We start from the raw sequence: 14,402 nt of genomic DNA, 5'->3' as shown, positions 1-14,402 counted from the left end.
AAACATCAGTAATAGGTTCAGTTTTAGTCTAATTCTTTTAATATACAGACTAAAAGATATCGTAACCCAGGAAATAATCTAATGGAATGATATACCAGAAGAATTTGATCTGGAAATGTTGTGTTGTGTGTCAGAAGATTGTCAAGCTTTGGGCTAAAGTAACCTGGATTTGTCTGAGTGCTAGTGTTAATTTCCCACATTGCACCAGAGGCTGGTATGTGCACACACACACACACAGAAACTGATAAGACAGTAAGTTAATTAGGGTGGTGAACATGGTCTAACAGCTCAGTGAGAGGGGAGGACAGAAAGGCCTTGGCTCCAGTGCTGACACAGAGCCAGAGATGGTAGGAGGAGGTGGTGATGGATGATGGAGGACAGACAGAGGAGGAAAGTTGCTTGATAGCGGGAGAGTGGGATGAAAAGACTGTGAAGGTGAAACAAATCTGGGGTAAAGCTACAAGGATTTCCCTGAGTTCAGCTTTAATAGCGCATTATCTGTTCCACATTGGGTTGCTGAATAAACATGCTGTGAAAGCTGCACATTATCAGACCAAGACAAGGATGAGAACAGTCAGGGCAGACAGGTTTTGTTAGAAGACTATTTAAAGATGATTGTGTTTAGAAGTGAAGAGTTAAAAGATAAGGTCCTTGGATTGCCTTGAGCTTCTTTTCACACAAACGTAAGACTCAAACTACTTTGTGCATTTTGAAGAGTTAAAAGATAAGGTCCTTGGATTGCCTTGAGCTTCTTTTCACACAAACGTAAGCCTCAAACTACTTTGTGCATTTTATAAAATAACTGGCGAGTGTGTGTGTTTGTGTGTGTATAATTTTTTTTTTTTTATAGATAAAACGTATTTGAAAGGGAGAATCTTGTTATCAGATGAAGTTTGGAATAAAACAAGTGAGATGAAAGAGTAGAAGGGGAGGAGATCCTGGAGACAGAAGGGAGGCCGCTTTCTTCCAGAGGAGACTGGAAAGAAAAAATACTGTGAAGAGGAAATTAAAAGGAGGAGATGGTTAATATACTGTATGTAGCTGCACATGAGGGGAGTCAAATTAGTTTGACGACGCTTTGTGTGTCGGGGTGGCTCACATGCATACTTGTCATTGACTTCCTTGCAGAAACCGTCTTTTGCAGCCGTCAGTGCAACAGTTAAATGAAGCTCTGGTTTAAAGCTGTTATATTGAATCTAATTTATGTACTCCAGCTGTTTCTTTAATTGATTTAACAATAAGATGTGTGTCGGGGTGGACAGTGATATTGAGGTCATGCTGACCTGTGTTACTTCAGCCTAGAATAATGTTAGAATATCTTGGAGCCAGGAGTGCTTCAAGTCATTATAGCTTCAGCTGAAGTCAGAAGTGTGGATACATTGAAGCAAACTCTCAAGACATAAATGAATATATAAATAAAGAAATCATGTGAAAGTCTTTTAATGTATGTAAATTAGACTTAATTAGTAAAATATGGGACTCATTCCAATTGAGACTGTTTCCCACTTCTCCCTTTATGCATTTTGGTAAGAAATATCTGATCACATCACAGAGCTTGACATTCTGTCATGCTAACTGTGAGCAGAAGCGAAAGGGTAGTGTTTTTAAAAAAAACTTGTAATACATTCCTATAGTGGATAGATTGTATGGGTTGTTATGCTGCTTTTCTCAGATGTAGCCTACTGTTCTCTTTGTCAGGAATCATTTGTGGCGCCCAGCTTGAGCCGATGCTGTAACGTGACTTGTGGAAGCAGCCCCATCAGCCACACCATTAAGATCAGCAATAAACTTGTGCTTGACATCCGTCGCCACATCAAGAAATACTACTCTGTAAGTATTTCTGTTTGTATGCCATTTTGCGAGCATGAGTGAGGGTTTTGTAACGAACGATCCTGCTGGTGAAATGCTGCTACACACAAGCACGTGCGAGTTGACTTTCTTCACCACCTGCAAGGCCCCAAATGGACTTTGTTTGGTTTTCGTTTAGTGTCAGATGCTGTGACTTGTTAATCTAGCATAGCTAACCAGTCTTTTGCTCTTTTCTTTTTGTAACATCTTTTCTCCAAAGTACTGTTTATTTGATCTTGCGGTTAGTTTACATTTTTAGAGCAAGTGCTTCATTTGTGCTTTATGCACTGTCAAGCATTAGGTATATTTGCACACTACTATCAGTCCATTTCTTAAAAGTAATTCTTCAGCTAACAAAATCCAAGCTCAAGTGGTCAGTATGTAATAAAGCAGTCAAAACCTGACCTTCCACAAAGCATCTGAGCTGGACCAGATGCTGTAATGGTAAGAGAAGGAAGGCATTAAAAAGACACTGGACAAAAGATGAAACCTCAGCAGGGCACTGCACTGACATTTCCAAACAAATGCCCCCCCCCCTTACTCTGAATACCAAGTTTAACATGCAGTCAGAAGGTAAGATGAAATTTGAGTGAAGCGTCAGGGAAACACTGCCATTAGAGAATCAGCAAAGACAAAGTATAACATATTTAAGATGTAGCAGATTTGTCTCAGTAAAACAGCTTGAAAGAGGACTTGCAGTGATAAGCCTTACAGTGCCACATATAGACCATCTCAGGAGCATGTCTGTAATGTGTGACAGTGAGAAGCATTTCAGATAAAACACTGCTCCTTTTATCTAACAGAAAAATATAATTGCTCATAATGCTACGCACTCTACGTGTTAGAGTATTATTGTAATATACTGGTTGTCTGTCACTTGAATTGAGTTATGACAGCTATGTTTTATCATTTTACTGCTGGGCCATTGTAGCAGCAGCAGTAGGGATGGCAAGGTTGGTCCAGAGTGAAATATCTCACTTGGTTAACCAAGGATAAGATACCACATATTATCCCTCTGATCTTGTAATCAAATGGTTAATGTTTAATCTGTAGCCACACTCATTAAAAGATGTAGAGAGTTCTCTAGCTGCTTAACTGTTATGATTTTCTGTGTTTGTTTTAGTATAAAATATATATATTTTGGCAATGGGCTGTTGGTCAGTCAAATCCATAGACTGTATATAAAGATGGGCGACCACACAGAGCCACCACAGGTCTGCCCCCCTCCACGGTAGCAAATGGGACGCGCTGTTTGTCAGTCAAATCCATAGACTGTATAGAAAGATGGGCGACCACACAGAGCCACCACAGGTCTGCCCCCCTCCACGGTAGCAAATGGGACGCAAGCAAAACAAAAAAAATCAAAGTACAAATCACACATTTTTCCAAAAGGTGATTTGTCTCACTTCTGATATTCAGATATGATCTTGCTGTGTGCAAGTGGCCATTTGATAATTTAAAATGAAGGTATGTATTTTGGATGTTTGGTGGTCGGGTAGAGCTGTTCCACCTCTGGCTGCTTCTGCACAGAAACTGGTAGTAAAATGTGTCACAAAAGCAAGATGAGCAATATTTTGGCTTCACCTTTAGTAGTGGCACGAGGTGGTGAGGCATTGTCCATCTTTATGTATATATACTCAGTTACAGTGAGAAATGACATTGCTTTGGACTTTAGTTAAGTGCTGTGAACATTTGATGTTTTACAGATTTAAAAAAAAAAAGACTGGCAGAAATTATTATTCCAGTTCTTGTATCACTTTCTGACCATTTTCAGCACATTTAACCAAGACAATGATAATTGTGATATTAAACTTTTTACTGGTGCTCTAGTACAGTGTGTGACGAGCAGCTTGCAAGTGAATTTAACTGGATTCCTGTGTTGTCTTTGTAGCAGGGTCTCTCTCCTGGTAGCTTCCAACACCTTGGTTGTGAGTGAGCGGAATGCAGCGTCGGTAAAAGTGTGGGGGTTACTCTCCCACAGTGCTGAACAGAAATCAATTAGTGCGGTGAATGTGTGGGGAGCGAGTCCCCCTCAAACCCTTTGTCACGATGTGTGAAACAGCTGCTACCACTGAATACTTACACCTCACACAGCAACACACACACTCACCATTGGAGACTGAACGGCGGTGGACTCGGCACACACACACAGCGAGGCAATGAAGAGGGGTAATATTGTGTAATTAAGGATTCCTTTCAGGCCGAGGGAGCGTTCAAATAGAGTTGTTTGTCTGGCCAGATAGAGTGAAAGCTCTGCACCTCTGTGTGTGTGTGTGTGTGTGTGTACACGATATATGTACATGTGTGTTGGCGTTCTAAGCTAAGACCACAGAGACATTAATCATTAGTGAAATTACCTCCTGCCCCCCTCACCCTCATCCCCACCATTATCAATAAACCAGCACCCTGAGAATGGGCAAACACTTGTTCATGCCTCGCGCGCACACACACACACAGACTCTGTTGTCATCCTTTCCTCTTTTCATCCCACTGTCTTTGGCAAAATGAGAGATTCGGTTGTTTCCTGAACCACCCAATTCTTCTCTTTCTTTTTTCTTACCCCTCCCATCTAACCACCGTTGCCATGGCATTTAACAAATTATTGCAATTACCCTCGTCATGCGGGTCGCCCCTGGAAACGGGCTGAGGGGCAAGAGAAGAAAGGGGGAGGGAGAGTGAGACAGGGTGAATGAAGACCAGAGAAGGTGATAATCCTGTTTTGAACAAAGGTCAAATTGTTGAATAGGGAAGCTTTGATTAAGCGGAGGAGGTACAAAGTGGAACCGTTTGAGCTCTATTCACTGTCTGTGTGTGTGTATGTGAGACTGAGAGAGAGTGTGCATGTTTGTGAAGTACACCGATTTTAGGTCTATTCACTTCAGAGCTGGCAGTGTTGACTGCCAAAGCACAAAAAAAGAGGTGTGTGTGTGTGTGTGTGTGTGTGTGTGGCGCGCAGGTGGATTCCTCTGGTACAGTCATGTCAGCTCTTTACTGTCTTAACAATAGAGATGAAGTGATTTGTTGATTAATCAATTAATAGATCAACAAAACAATCTTTCACATATTGAGCACAAACTGCCTAATTCACTTGTTGCTCCTCAGATGTGAGTATTTACAGATTTTAAAGAGGAAGGTTGTACTCAGCATTTTGAGGACCCCACCTTTGGCTTTTGTTTATTGACACCAAATTGTTTAATTAAAATGTCCAACAGGCTCATGGATAAATGAACCTTTAACTACAGATATTCTGCAAGTTGAATACAGAAAAGTTAACTGTTGCTGCTTTCATTTAATCACTGTTAGTCACAAAAATTCCAGAAAACTGAAAACTTTTAAGTGTTTGTTTATTTTGACCAAGAGTCTAAAGGGAATTTTTGATTGACAGATGACTTAAATGAGCAATAACTTATCAAGTTATGAATTATTGGCTAAATTTTTCAATGCTGCAGCTTCAGTAGAAAAGTACGTAATAAAGTGGATGCCAAAGAATTATAGACCAAACTGTAAGAATTGGGTGATGAAGACAGAACAAACAAAGAAGCTGCAGCAGAGAGGGTATATTTCGTGGTGGTCCCTGATGTGACCTGGTCTTGCCTCTGTTTGGTTAAATTATGTGGAACTCATTTGATGTCTGCATTCAACGTGTCGGGTATCCACTGCTATAATTATGCAATTATGAGCCTTTATTCTCTCACGTCCCACTGTACACCCGCACCCCCCACCCTTGCGCTGGCGAAATGCCTCAATTAGTTGCTTTTTTTTTTCTTCTTCTTCTTCTTGCCTCACTTTTCATGTGCTCCCTATTTTTAGTACTTTGTGGCTTACAAAGATCTTCTGCACTTAATCCTAAAGTGTCGTGTTTAAGTTTTTGTGTGGATGGGTCTCACTAGCAGAGCAGAAGGGCATTGTGGGTAGCTTTACCTCCTTGGAGCCCTCTTAAGCTGTTTTCACACCTGAACTCTGGACAGCATCCGCAGAATCAGGCTTGGACTTTGTCCAGAGCTTCCCTTTCACACATGTAGCACACAACAGGAGATGGTCTTTGTCCGACATGTAATTTTGCTCATAAACAACCGCATCTCTTGCCGTTCGTTGAATCATAATCTTAATGACAGATCTTTCCAAATCCCCTCGTGTCTCCAGTTAGATATTTTCGTTGGCATCTTCACGTCGGTCACATGATAGAACGTCATCAACACACCCACTAGCTCGGTGTGAATACTCTGGACTATACACTGCTGTGCTCTCACGTGTCACTCTGACATAACATGGACTTTGTACTAGGGAGCTGGCAGAATAAAGTCCGTTTAATGTCCCAGTTAAACTGACTTGGACGTTTGTATTTTCACATTCAGCTCTTCTGGGTACTGTCTAGATAATTTCAGGGTGTCGGTGCATGTCTGAAAAGGGCTTTACTCGTGTATGTGTGTCTTGGGCACTTGAGTCTTTGATGCATGTTCTTTTAATTCATTTTAATGCATGTAAATTGGAAGTGATTAATGTTTGTGCTCACACTGAATGTGGTGTGCGTGTGTGTGTGTGTGTGTGTGTGTGTGTGTCCCATGGGAACGGCAGTGTGTACCAAGGCCTGTGTCATAAGACATACACAAAAAAGATGGCGATCAAACAGCCGCCCACTCTCGTGCTTCTTATCTCCCACCTTGACAGGCCATTGTCCCACACATCTTTATCAGAGATGGTGAAGCACTCTCATTTCCCATGATGCTTAGCTCTTTGTACAAGCTTGATGGAGGTGTTTAGATAATTAGTCCTGGACCTGGAATCTGTGGGTAAAGCTGTGAACTCTGGGACTACCTAATTGATTTGGGACATATGGTTGTATTTGTGTGTTTGGTTTTCATTTAGAGGAGATTGGCTGGGTGTGTGTGTGTGTGTGTGTGTGTGTGTGTGTGTGTGTACTGATGACAAGAAGTGGCCTTCTTCCTGTCTGCTCATAAATCCACTGTTTAGCTGATTTAAAAATAAAAACATTTGCAGTAATACGCAGATTGTTCTTTCACTGTGCAGTACACAATAACCCTTTCATGCGCAATCATAAATTTGATCATTTTTAGGTGTTAAAACACTTATGACTGCATGAAGAGTTTGCAGTTACAGAAGAAAAAGTGGGATAACAGATTATGTGGTTGTTTGCAGAAAACGAGAGTTTAGAAAAACGATCAGCCCTGCTTCCTTAATATGTGGATAGTGTCACGTGACACAGTTGCTATCAGAACTGCCTGTGCTCTGCCCAAACTCATCCACCGAGAGGCTGTTCACGCTTTGCACGTCCACATGTCCGCTTAAGTCAAGTGTAATTTTGGTCATCTTACCAGGTCCGCGGGGTTCCACGCGGGCTCTGTGTGGACATCTGTGTGCAAACCAAAAGTTTGTGTTCATGTGGACGTTTCGCACAACAAAAGCCATGTGCCACAAAGCTTGGAAATCATCAGCTTATGCAAACAGAAGGCAGACCCTTGATTTGAAGTATGAATAGGAACGGGTGCTCATCTCTCGTCCGTGAATGCACGAGGATATGTGCCAAGCATGTATGTTCCTTAACACTCAGTAGTGCTGTTGCTGGGACATTATGTACTTGATTTAGATCCTTTTGCTGAGAGTTTGGGAGTATGTTTGTGTTCATCGGTGTCAAAGGTGCACTCTTTAGTCAGACCTTTACTTCTCGTCTTATAGAGACAGACACTGGTGACCTTCTCTAGTTACAGTGAGCCCTGGTTGGAAAAGGGTTTACATACTGCAGTTGGGTCTAAAGAAGAATCGCCACCTAATCATTGCCATCAAAACTGATCAAGAGCCTAGACAAAGGCCAACAAACCTATCAGAAACGTTGCACACTCGTATGTACAGCATGTGTCAGTGGCTGTGGATAGAAAGACAGCTGCCTGGTTTTAAAGGGCTCTATCTTGAGTAACTGGACGATAGGTAGAAGCAGGAAAGAAGCACAGGCATTGATGGTGGTGGCCCTTATGCTCTGTCATTAGTTGGGCATTAACCCCCTCCCCTTTAAACCCTCTTTAGTAGTGACAAGGCATAAGAAGCAGAGGGGGTTTGGGGTGTCTGGACGTATACAGGGAGATTAAGAGGGTTAGACCACAGCACCTGCCCAGGGTCACTACCTCGTCCCAGGGGGTCCTAACTACTGTCGTTTTGGCTGTCCGCTGCTCCGCCTGAGCAGGACCCTGGCACGCAGCAGCTGAAGATACATTCACATGTAAAGAAAGGAGAGTGGGATGCTCTTCTTGTCCCTCTTTCTTTGTGCGTCTCCTGCAGTTGTTTGTATTTTACTATGCTTCTTTATTTCTTTCTCCACTTTTCTTGTCAGTGTTGTGCAGAAGTAGAGCAGCTAAATGGAAGCGACAATTTTCAGCAAATTTTCTTCATTACCAGAAACTGTTTTTCAAGTTTCTTGAGATAACAAAAGTTTTGTGGTCAATTTTTAAGAACGCCTTTATCGGCAAAGTAAATGGCGACAACGTACACATTTTTATAGGTAATCGTGGTGGGTGGTAAAGGCTGCACAGGATATTTTCAGTTGTACGGCCTTATGTTCATCTGTTTGATCGAAACGTACCTTAGTCGTGATGGAAATTAAAGGAGTTTGATAAATGCTCTGAAAATTATAGACTGGGTTTGTGTTCGTGGGTGTGTTTTATTGATAGTGGTTTTCTTCCCACCCGACTGCAGCTGAAGATTATTCTCAGTACAGATTTAATAAATATGTCCATTATTATTTTTATAATTAATAATCAGCCTAATTTTTATGCTTTACAGACTTAAAACCTGGCTCATGTTGTTTATTCATTTTATTTAAATATTCTCTTATACATTTGTCTGTTTTATTATTTAAATCATTGTGTGCAGTCTTTGTTTTATATTGCTTTTTAATGTTCATATTTATTCTGTCATTAATCAAGGATAGCACTTTGAATTGCATGAACTTATGTGGAAGATGGTTGTATAAAGTTTTAATTGATTGAAATGTCAAAAAAAGATAATGTTTTCACATGTCTTGTTCTGTCATATGAACTTTCCAAAGCCAAAATTATTTAAGATTTTGATACAAAAGCAGAAAATCCTCATATGAGAAGCTGTATCCAGGGAGAAAGAAAACATTTACGACTAATAAATTATCAAAATAGTTGTGATGTGCTGACTGATCGCTGCAGCGCTACTAACGTTTGGAAATGTTCCAGGAGGTGCAATTGATGTGTACTTGATGTGTGTCTCATAGGGCTGGTTGGTTTGTGAGGACCAGGCCTGTCAGAACAGGACAAGACGTTTGCCCATTGCCTTTTCCAGACACGGACCCATCTGCCCTGCCTGCACCAGGGCAACTCTCAGACCAGAGGTAACTAAACCATGTCTGACAAGCACAACATCAGCACTCACTCTTGTCTATGTATGTATAAACACAACCGTACACAAACTGCTGCATCATACACACACTCTGGACTGAGGTTGAGTTCACACAGAGTTCTGTATGTTTTGTCCAGGGGATGGTGCTATGGAGCTGAAGTCTCCCCTCTCATATGTGCTGTACATCTCTGCTCATTAGTATCACATTTCAGCATTTACACGCCGATAGAGGTGATCATCTCTTTGTCTTTCAGCTTCTGTGCGTATGTCTTGGCGTGCCCGTGCGCACGCACGCCTCCCTGCCTGCATGCGTTTGAAGGCACTCACAGCTGGATGGTATTTTAGCCATTAAAAGCATCTGTCTAGCTCTTGCAGCCACCTTATGAACACTTTGTTAGCTTGACCACTGGATTTAAAAGAAACACTCTCCCTTTCAATTTGAGTGTGACAGTTCAATCTGGGGTTTTTTGTCCCCTCTCTCTGTCCCGTTCTTATCACTGCTGCCTTAACACTTTCGTCAGTTTTTTTTTTATCTTGCGTGCTCTGCTCCCGTGCTTCCAATCCCCCCACCTGGCTGCTTTGCTGTGTCTGGCTCTGTGGCGACAGGTTGTAAACCAAAAGGCCAATTTCTCCTGTCACTGTAGCCACTTAGGCAGCCATTGTTGTGCCTGAGGGCCATGGCACTTTAAACTGCAGGCTGAATAAAACATTTAACTCTGTGCTCACTCATGCACCTTTTTTCTACCCTAAAACCTGTGGACCCCCCCAACTTTGTTGTTGCATTGTCCTTATGGTTGCATGTATGATGAACAGGGCAAAAGGACAACAGGCTTAGCCTGCAAAGTTTGCAAGCTGCTGTGCATACATGTAAATCTAACAGATTCAGTGGAATATGTTTGAAAGAAATAATTAAAAACTGGAAAAATCTAAAACATAAAACAAGTAGTGTTTCCTCTAAATGAGAGGAGTCACTGTCAAAATGCTATCTATGCCTGTCAACAATAAAGAGGACGGTGGTCAAGCTCAGCAACACGTCTGCAACATGTGAAAACTAGGTATATTAGAAAGGCAGAAGAATGTTTCCTGTCGCTATGACGCAGACACTCCAGTGGTTTGGGGTCTCTTTATCTTGGATTCATTTGTATTTTTTCCATAAATGTTGCACTGTTCCTTTAACCTTAACATATTTCTAATTTTTCCAAAACCTTCTTGTTTAAGCAACCGGGTGCATGTTAAAATATTTCCTTTACTGTGGAGTAAGATTGATGGGAGTAATAATAATAGGGAGGTTGTCATGTTTACTGCAAGTTCACAAATGAAAATAGCAAGCTAAACTGGAAAAAGGGCTTCAGTGAAAGTACATTCAAGGTGATGTTTGGTCTGGTTAACACATCTGGATCCTAGTGTCCCAGCCTAATTCATAGGTGTGTGTGCACATTTTAATTTCTTTTGTGTTGCCAATTCCTGGTGTTATCTCTTGTGCACCTGGTTGAAATCATGTGGAAGAATATTGTCAGCCAGGTTGTCAGCACGAAGTTCATTAGAGATGCATCATTCTGACATGCGCCTTCATCAGGCATTGATCAGTACTTTTCTTTGGATGATCTTTCAAAGCCTAATGTTCATGACTGAAATGTCCTCTGTTTAACTAGCAGTGTGCAGGAATTTAACCAGCTCTTTCACAAGTTAGCCACTTTGTCAATTATTCTTGCAAATTACATTAAATGTGTTCATTCAGAGTTATTATCCTGTTTTAACATTTGACCAATTGACAAAAATAAAATTGATTTCTTGGTTTGTCAGGACTGTGATGGCACAGCCCTCCGTCTGTCGCAGTGTGCCGACATGCTGCAGCCACAGATGGTGTACACAGTCAGGTGGCATACATAGTTTCCCTCAGCTATTAAAAAGCATAGCGTAAAAGTTAGCTGGCAAAAACCAGTGAGCATAGTGCCTCTACTGAAGGGGTTTTCACTCAACATGTCATAAATTCCATTTATGACATTTAAGCTCAGAAAAAGCTCTCATTAAGTTCTCATTATACTTTGGCCCCCTTTACATCAGTCTTCCCAAGACTAACGTCTGAGTACTTCAACATTAGATGAGGGCATACTTTTGTCCAGAAATTTAAAACACCAGTGTCCATACAGTCAGCTAAACAGACCGATAACAGCTGTGGTGGACTGAGGGGTCTCACTGCTCTTAATATACTTCGTACCATTTTCCTTAGTCATCCCAGGACTAACCTTAGTACTTAAACATCAGAAGCGGGTGCAACAAAGAATAAATAAACTTGAATAAGTAGATAAATAACACTTAAACACTAATGGTCACATTGTTATATGGTCACAGACTTGATTTAAAATAACTTTCCCAGCCTAGCATTGGGTGTGATTCCCAAGTTTAAAGGGGCTTTTCTTCTTTTCTTTTATGTAACAGCTGTTAGTCATCTAAATAAACAGTGTAAGCTGGCGTGTGTTTTGAACATACATTTTTTTTATCCTAATGATTAGGTTGGCAAACTATAAGCTCTTAAAAGCCGTTTTAACAGGAAGCTCTGCCAGCTAGCAATATGGCAAACATCTGTCCTGCTGATGCGCCTTTAAGCAAGATAGTTAAACACTGTTACTGACCCTGACCTCTGACCTATACCTGGGAAGAGAGAGTTTCCTCCCAAGGATGAAGTGTTGTATGATTCATAATAGGCTAACGTTAACTTTTTTTCAGTAAATAATAAATGTAAATATACAGGTAACATTGTCTGAACCAAGCTAGTGCATGGAGATTAGTATACCAGCAGCTCACATGTTAAACAAAGTACTCAAAAGGCCATTCATGGCTGTTTGAGGTGGCGGTAGATGGACTGTGCTCAAACAAGTGGAGAAGATGATGGGGTGGGGGTGTGAGTGCCTTAGTCCCCCAGAGAAGTTGAAGTTCTTTGGTTTGTTGGAAGCTCCATCAGGTTTCAGGCTGGATGCTGGACTCACTCTAGCTACACTGGTGGTTTTTGTTTGCCAGTATCATCACAGACTGTATCAGCCAGGAAGACAATCAGGGTTTCTTTTCTGTGTATACTACACTATGAAAACTTGTTTGTGCCAGAGCTTTTGTAAAGAAGCACCTTATTTGTGACTCTACGTTCCCTTTTCTTTCTTACATCGTGGTACATTTACTGTTGCTGTTGGTGCTGCCTGTCCTCACTTCTCCACCCTTCATCTGCCTCTCTCCCTCTTCCTTTCTCTCTCTCTCTCTCTCTCTCTCTCTCTCTCTCTCTCTCTCTCTCTCTCTCTCTCTCTCTCTCTCTCTCTCTCTCTCTCTGGACACAGATTCAGAGCGTGATCTGATCTCCATGTAATGGGAGAGTAATAGGCACTCTGCCTTGATTGGTTGGTAATTTGGGGGAGTTATGCACAGGTGCAATTTGTAATATTTTCAGTAAATTAAATTTCTTTCTCTTCCTCTCTCCCTCGCTCTTCTTCTCTCCCTCCCTCCCTCCACAGCGCCTGACTCAAATAGGCAATTTTTTCTCACCCTGTTTCAAATCACTGTCCTGACTTTTCTTTTCTTTCATCCTTTTATTCAGTGCTTTCTTCCCCTGCTCCCTTCTTTTCATTCTTTCCCTCCCTCCCTTTTTAGCTCTTACACTCATTCTCTTCTCCTCACTTGCCTTTTCTCTCCTCCTTTCACCCTCCCTTTCTGTCTCTCTCTTTCTCCCCTCGTTTTATTGATGTACGCTCAGGCGCCCATTAGAGCTCCCTTTTTCCCTCTAGTGGAAATTGCAGCATGTTAATTTTCACACAAATTACGGCAATAGCAGGTATCTCTATTTGATACATTATAGCGGGAGCAATCAGAGATAATTGAGTGCCTTTCAGAGGGAGACGGCTGCATTCACTGCCGGCTCAAAGCTGCCCCATTATCGCCTAATCGCTCTTTAAACACTGAATTTTGCCGAACAAAAATTCTTGTCATAATTTTGCTTAAGTGTATTTGGAAATCACAGTCCTTTGAGCGAGGATAATTGAAATCAAATCCCTTTCACTGGAGCTGACATTTCTACATTTCCCCCCAATTGAAATTAATTTCAAAAATTGAGCATGAATATCTTCAAATAGCAGGCAATTATGCCTTTCAATGGGGAGAAATTACCGGTGCTGAATCGTTGGAGGCTTGCGGGCGAGAGCACCAGTTAAATGCCTTTGTTTCCCACCGTGTTTGCCTAGTAAAGATTTACATATATTGACTCATTATGGTGTCTTGTGAAGCTGATCGGCGTGACTACCACAACTGGCAATAACGTTCATCGCATCTAAAAAGCTCAAGAGTTTTAAAGCCTTGTGGCCTCACAGCTGAGGGAAAATGTATGTTTGTTTCTTTCTACCACCACCCCTTTTCTCACTCCCCCTCTCTTTTTGCAGCTGCAGTTGTGGGGGGGGGCTTAGATATTGTAGCTTCAAGTATTTAGCAATGCGTGTTTGCAGCTAAACTGGAGACGAGTATGAAGAAAAGTGTGTAATGCTGAGGCCTCCTTGTTTGTGTTTAATCCATACCTACTCTATGTCCATGCATAGCAGCTTGCACACTTCCCATCCACTGCAGAGTCAGTGTCTTTGTTTTGGACACAGATCCACTCCGACTATTTTATGAACTGCTTCACTTAAGACACAGTATGATGCACAGAAGTTCTGTGGAGGTCAGGTGTGTGTGTTTGTGTGCATGCGAGCACCCTAAAAGACAGAGAGGGGTGTTTTTAAGACTCTGAGGAAGTCTTGAGTGTTCGTTTTATTGTGAGAGCTATTTTAGACTGTTGCTCTGTGATTTGGATCAATTGGTATGATTTAGTCTCCTTTTCTTATTTCTTACTTTTCATTTTATACATCCTGTCTCACACACAGACGTCTCCCTCTGCCTTTTGGCCGTAACAGCATTTGTGCTTGTGTACACGTGCTGGGGTGTGTGCACATGTGTGTCAGGAGGGGTAGCCAGTTGGGGAAGAGGGAGGCAAAGAAGCAAGAGGTATGAGGTGGGGGCTGGGGAGGGGGGTTCCTACGCTCCCGGGAGAGAGGCAATTTCACAGCTGGTTTGCTCCTTAGGCAGTCAGGCTGAAAATGCTGCAGATTTGTGGAGCAAATTGAAATGGTGTCAGTGCAGGAACAAAGCGCTGAGCTGAATGACGA

At 41.8% G+C, this 14,402-nt stretch overlaps 1 protein-coding gene across 1 annotated transcript in view; it reads left to right on the top strand.

Annotated features, from left to right (window-relative positions):
• The window catches only part of pola1 (polymerase (DNA directed), alpha 1), a 51,879-nt gene that overhangs the window by 27,179 nt on the left and 10,298 nt on the right, over positions 1 to 14,402 (top strand). The window contains 2 exon segments of the mRNA XM_020609638.1: positions 1,699 to 1,830; positions 9,101 to 9,217. Of these exon segments, the coding sequence (XP_020465294.1) occupies positions 1,699 to 1,830; positions 9,101 to 9,217 (249 nt within the window).

Source organism: Monopterus albus, unplaced genomic scaffold, assembly GCF_001952655.1.
Source record: "Monopterus albus unplaced genomic scaffold, M_albus_1.0 scaffold100.1, whole genome shotgun sequence".
In the NCBI taxonomy this organism is placed as follows: domain Eukaryota; kingdom Metazoa; phylum Chordata; class Actinopteri; order Synbranchiformes; family Synbranchidae; genus Monopterus; species Monopterus albus.
This window is presented reverse-complemented; position numbering and strand designations above follow the sequence as displayed.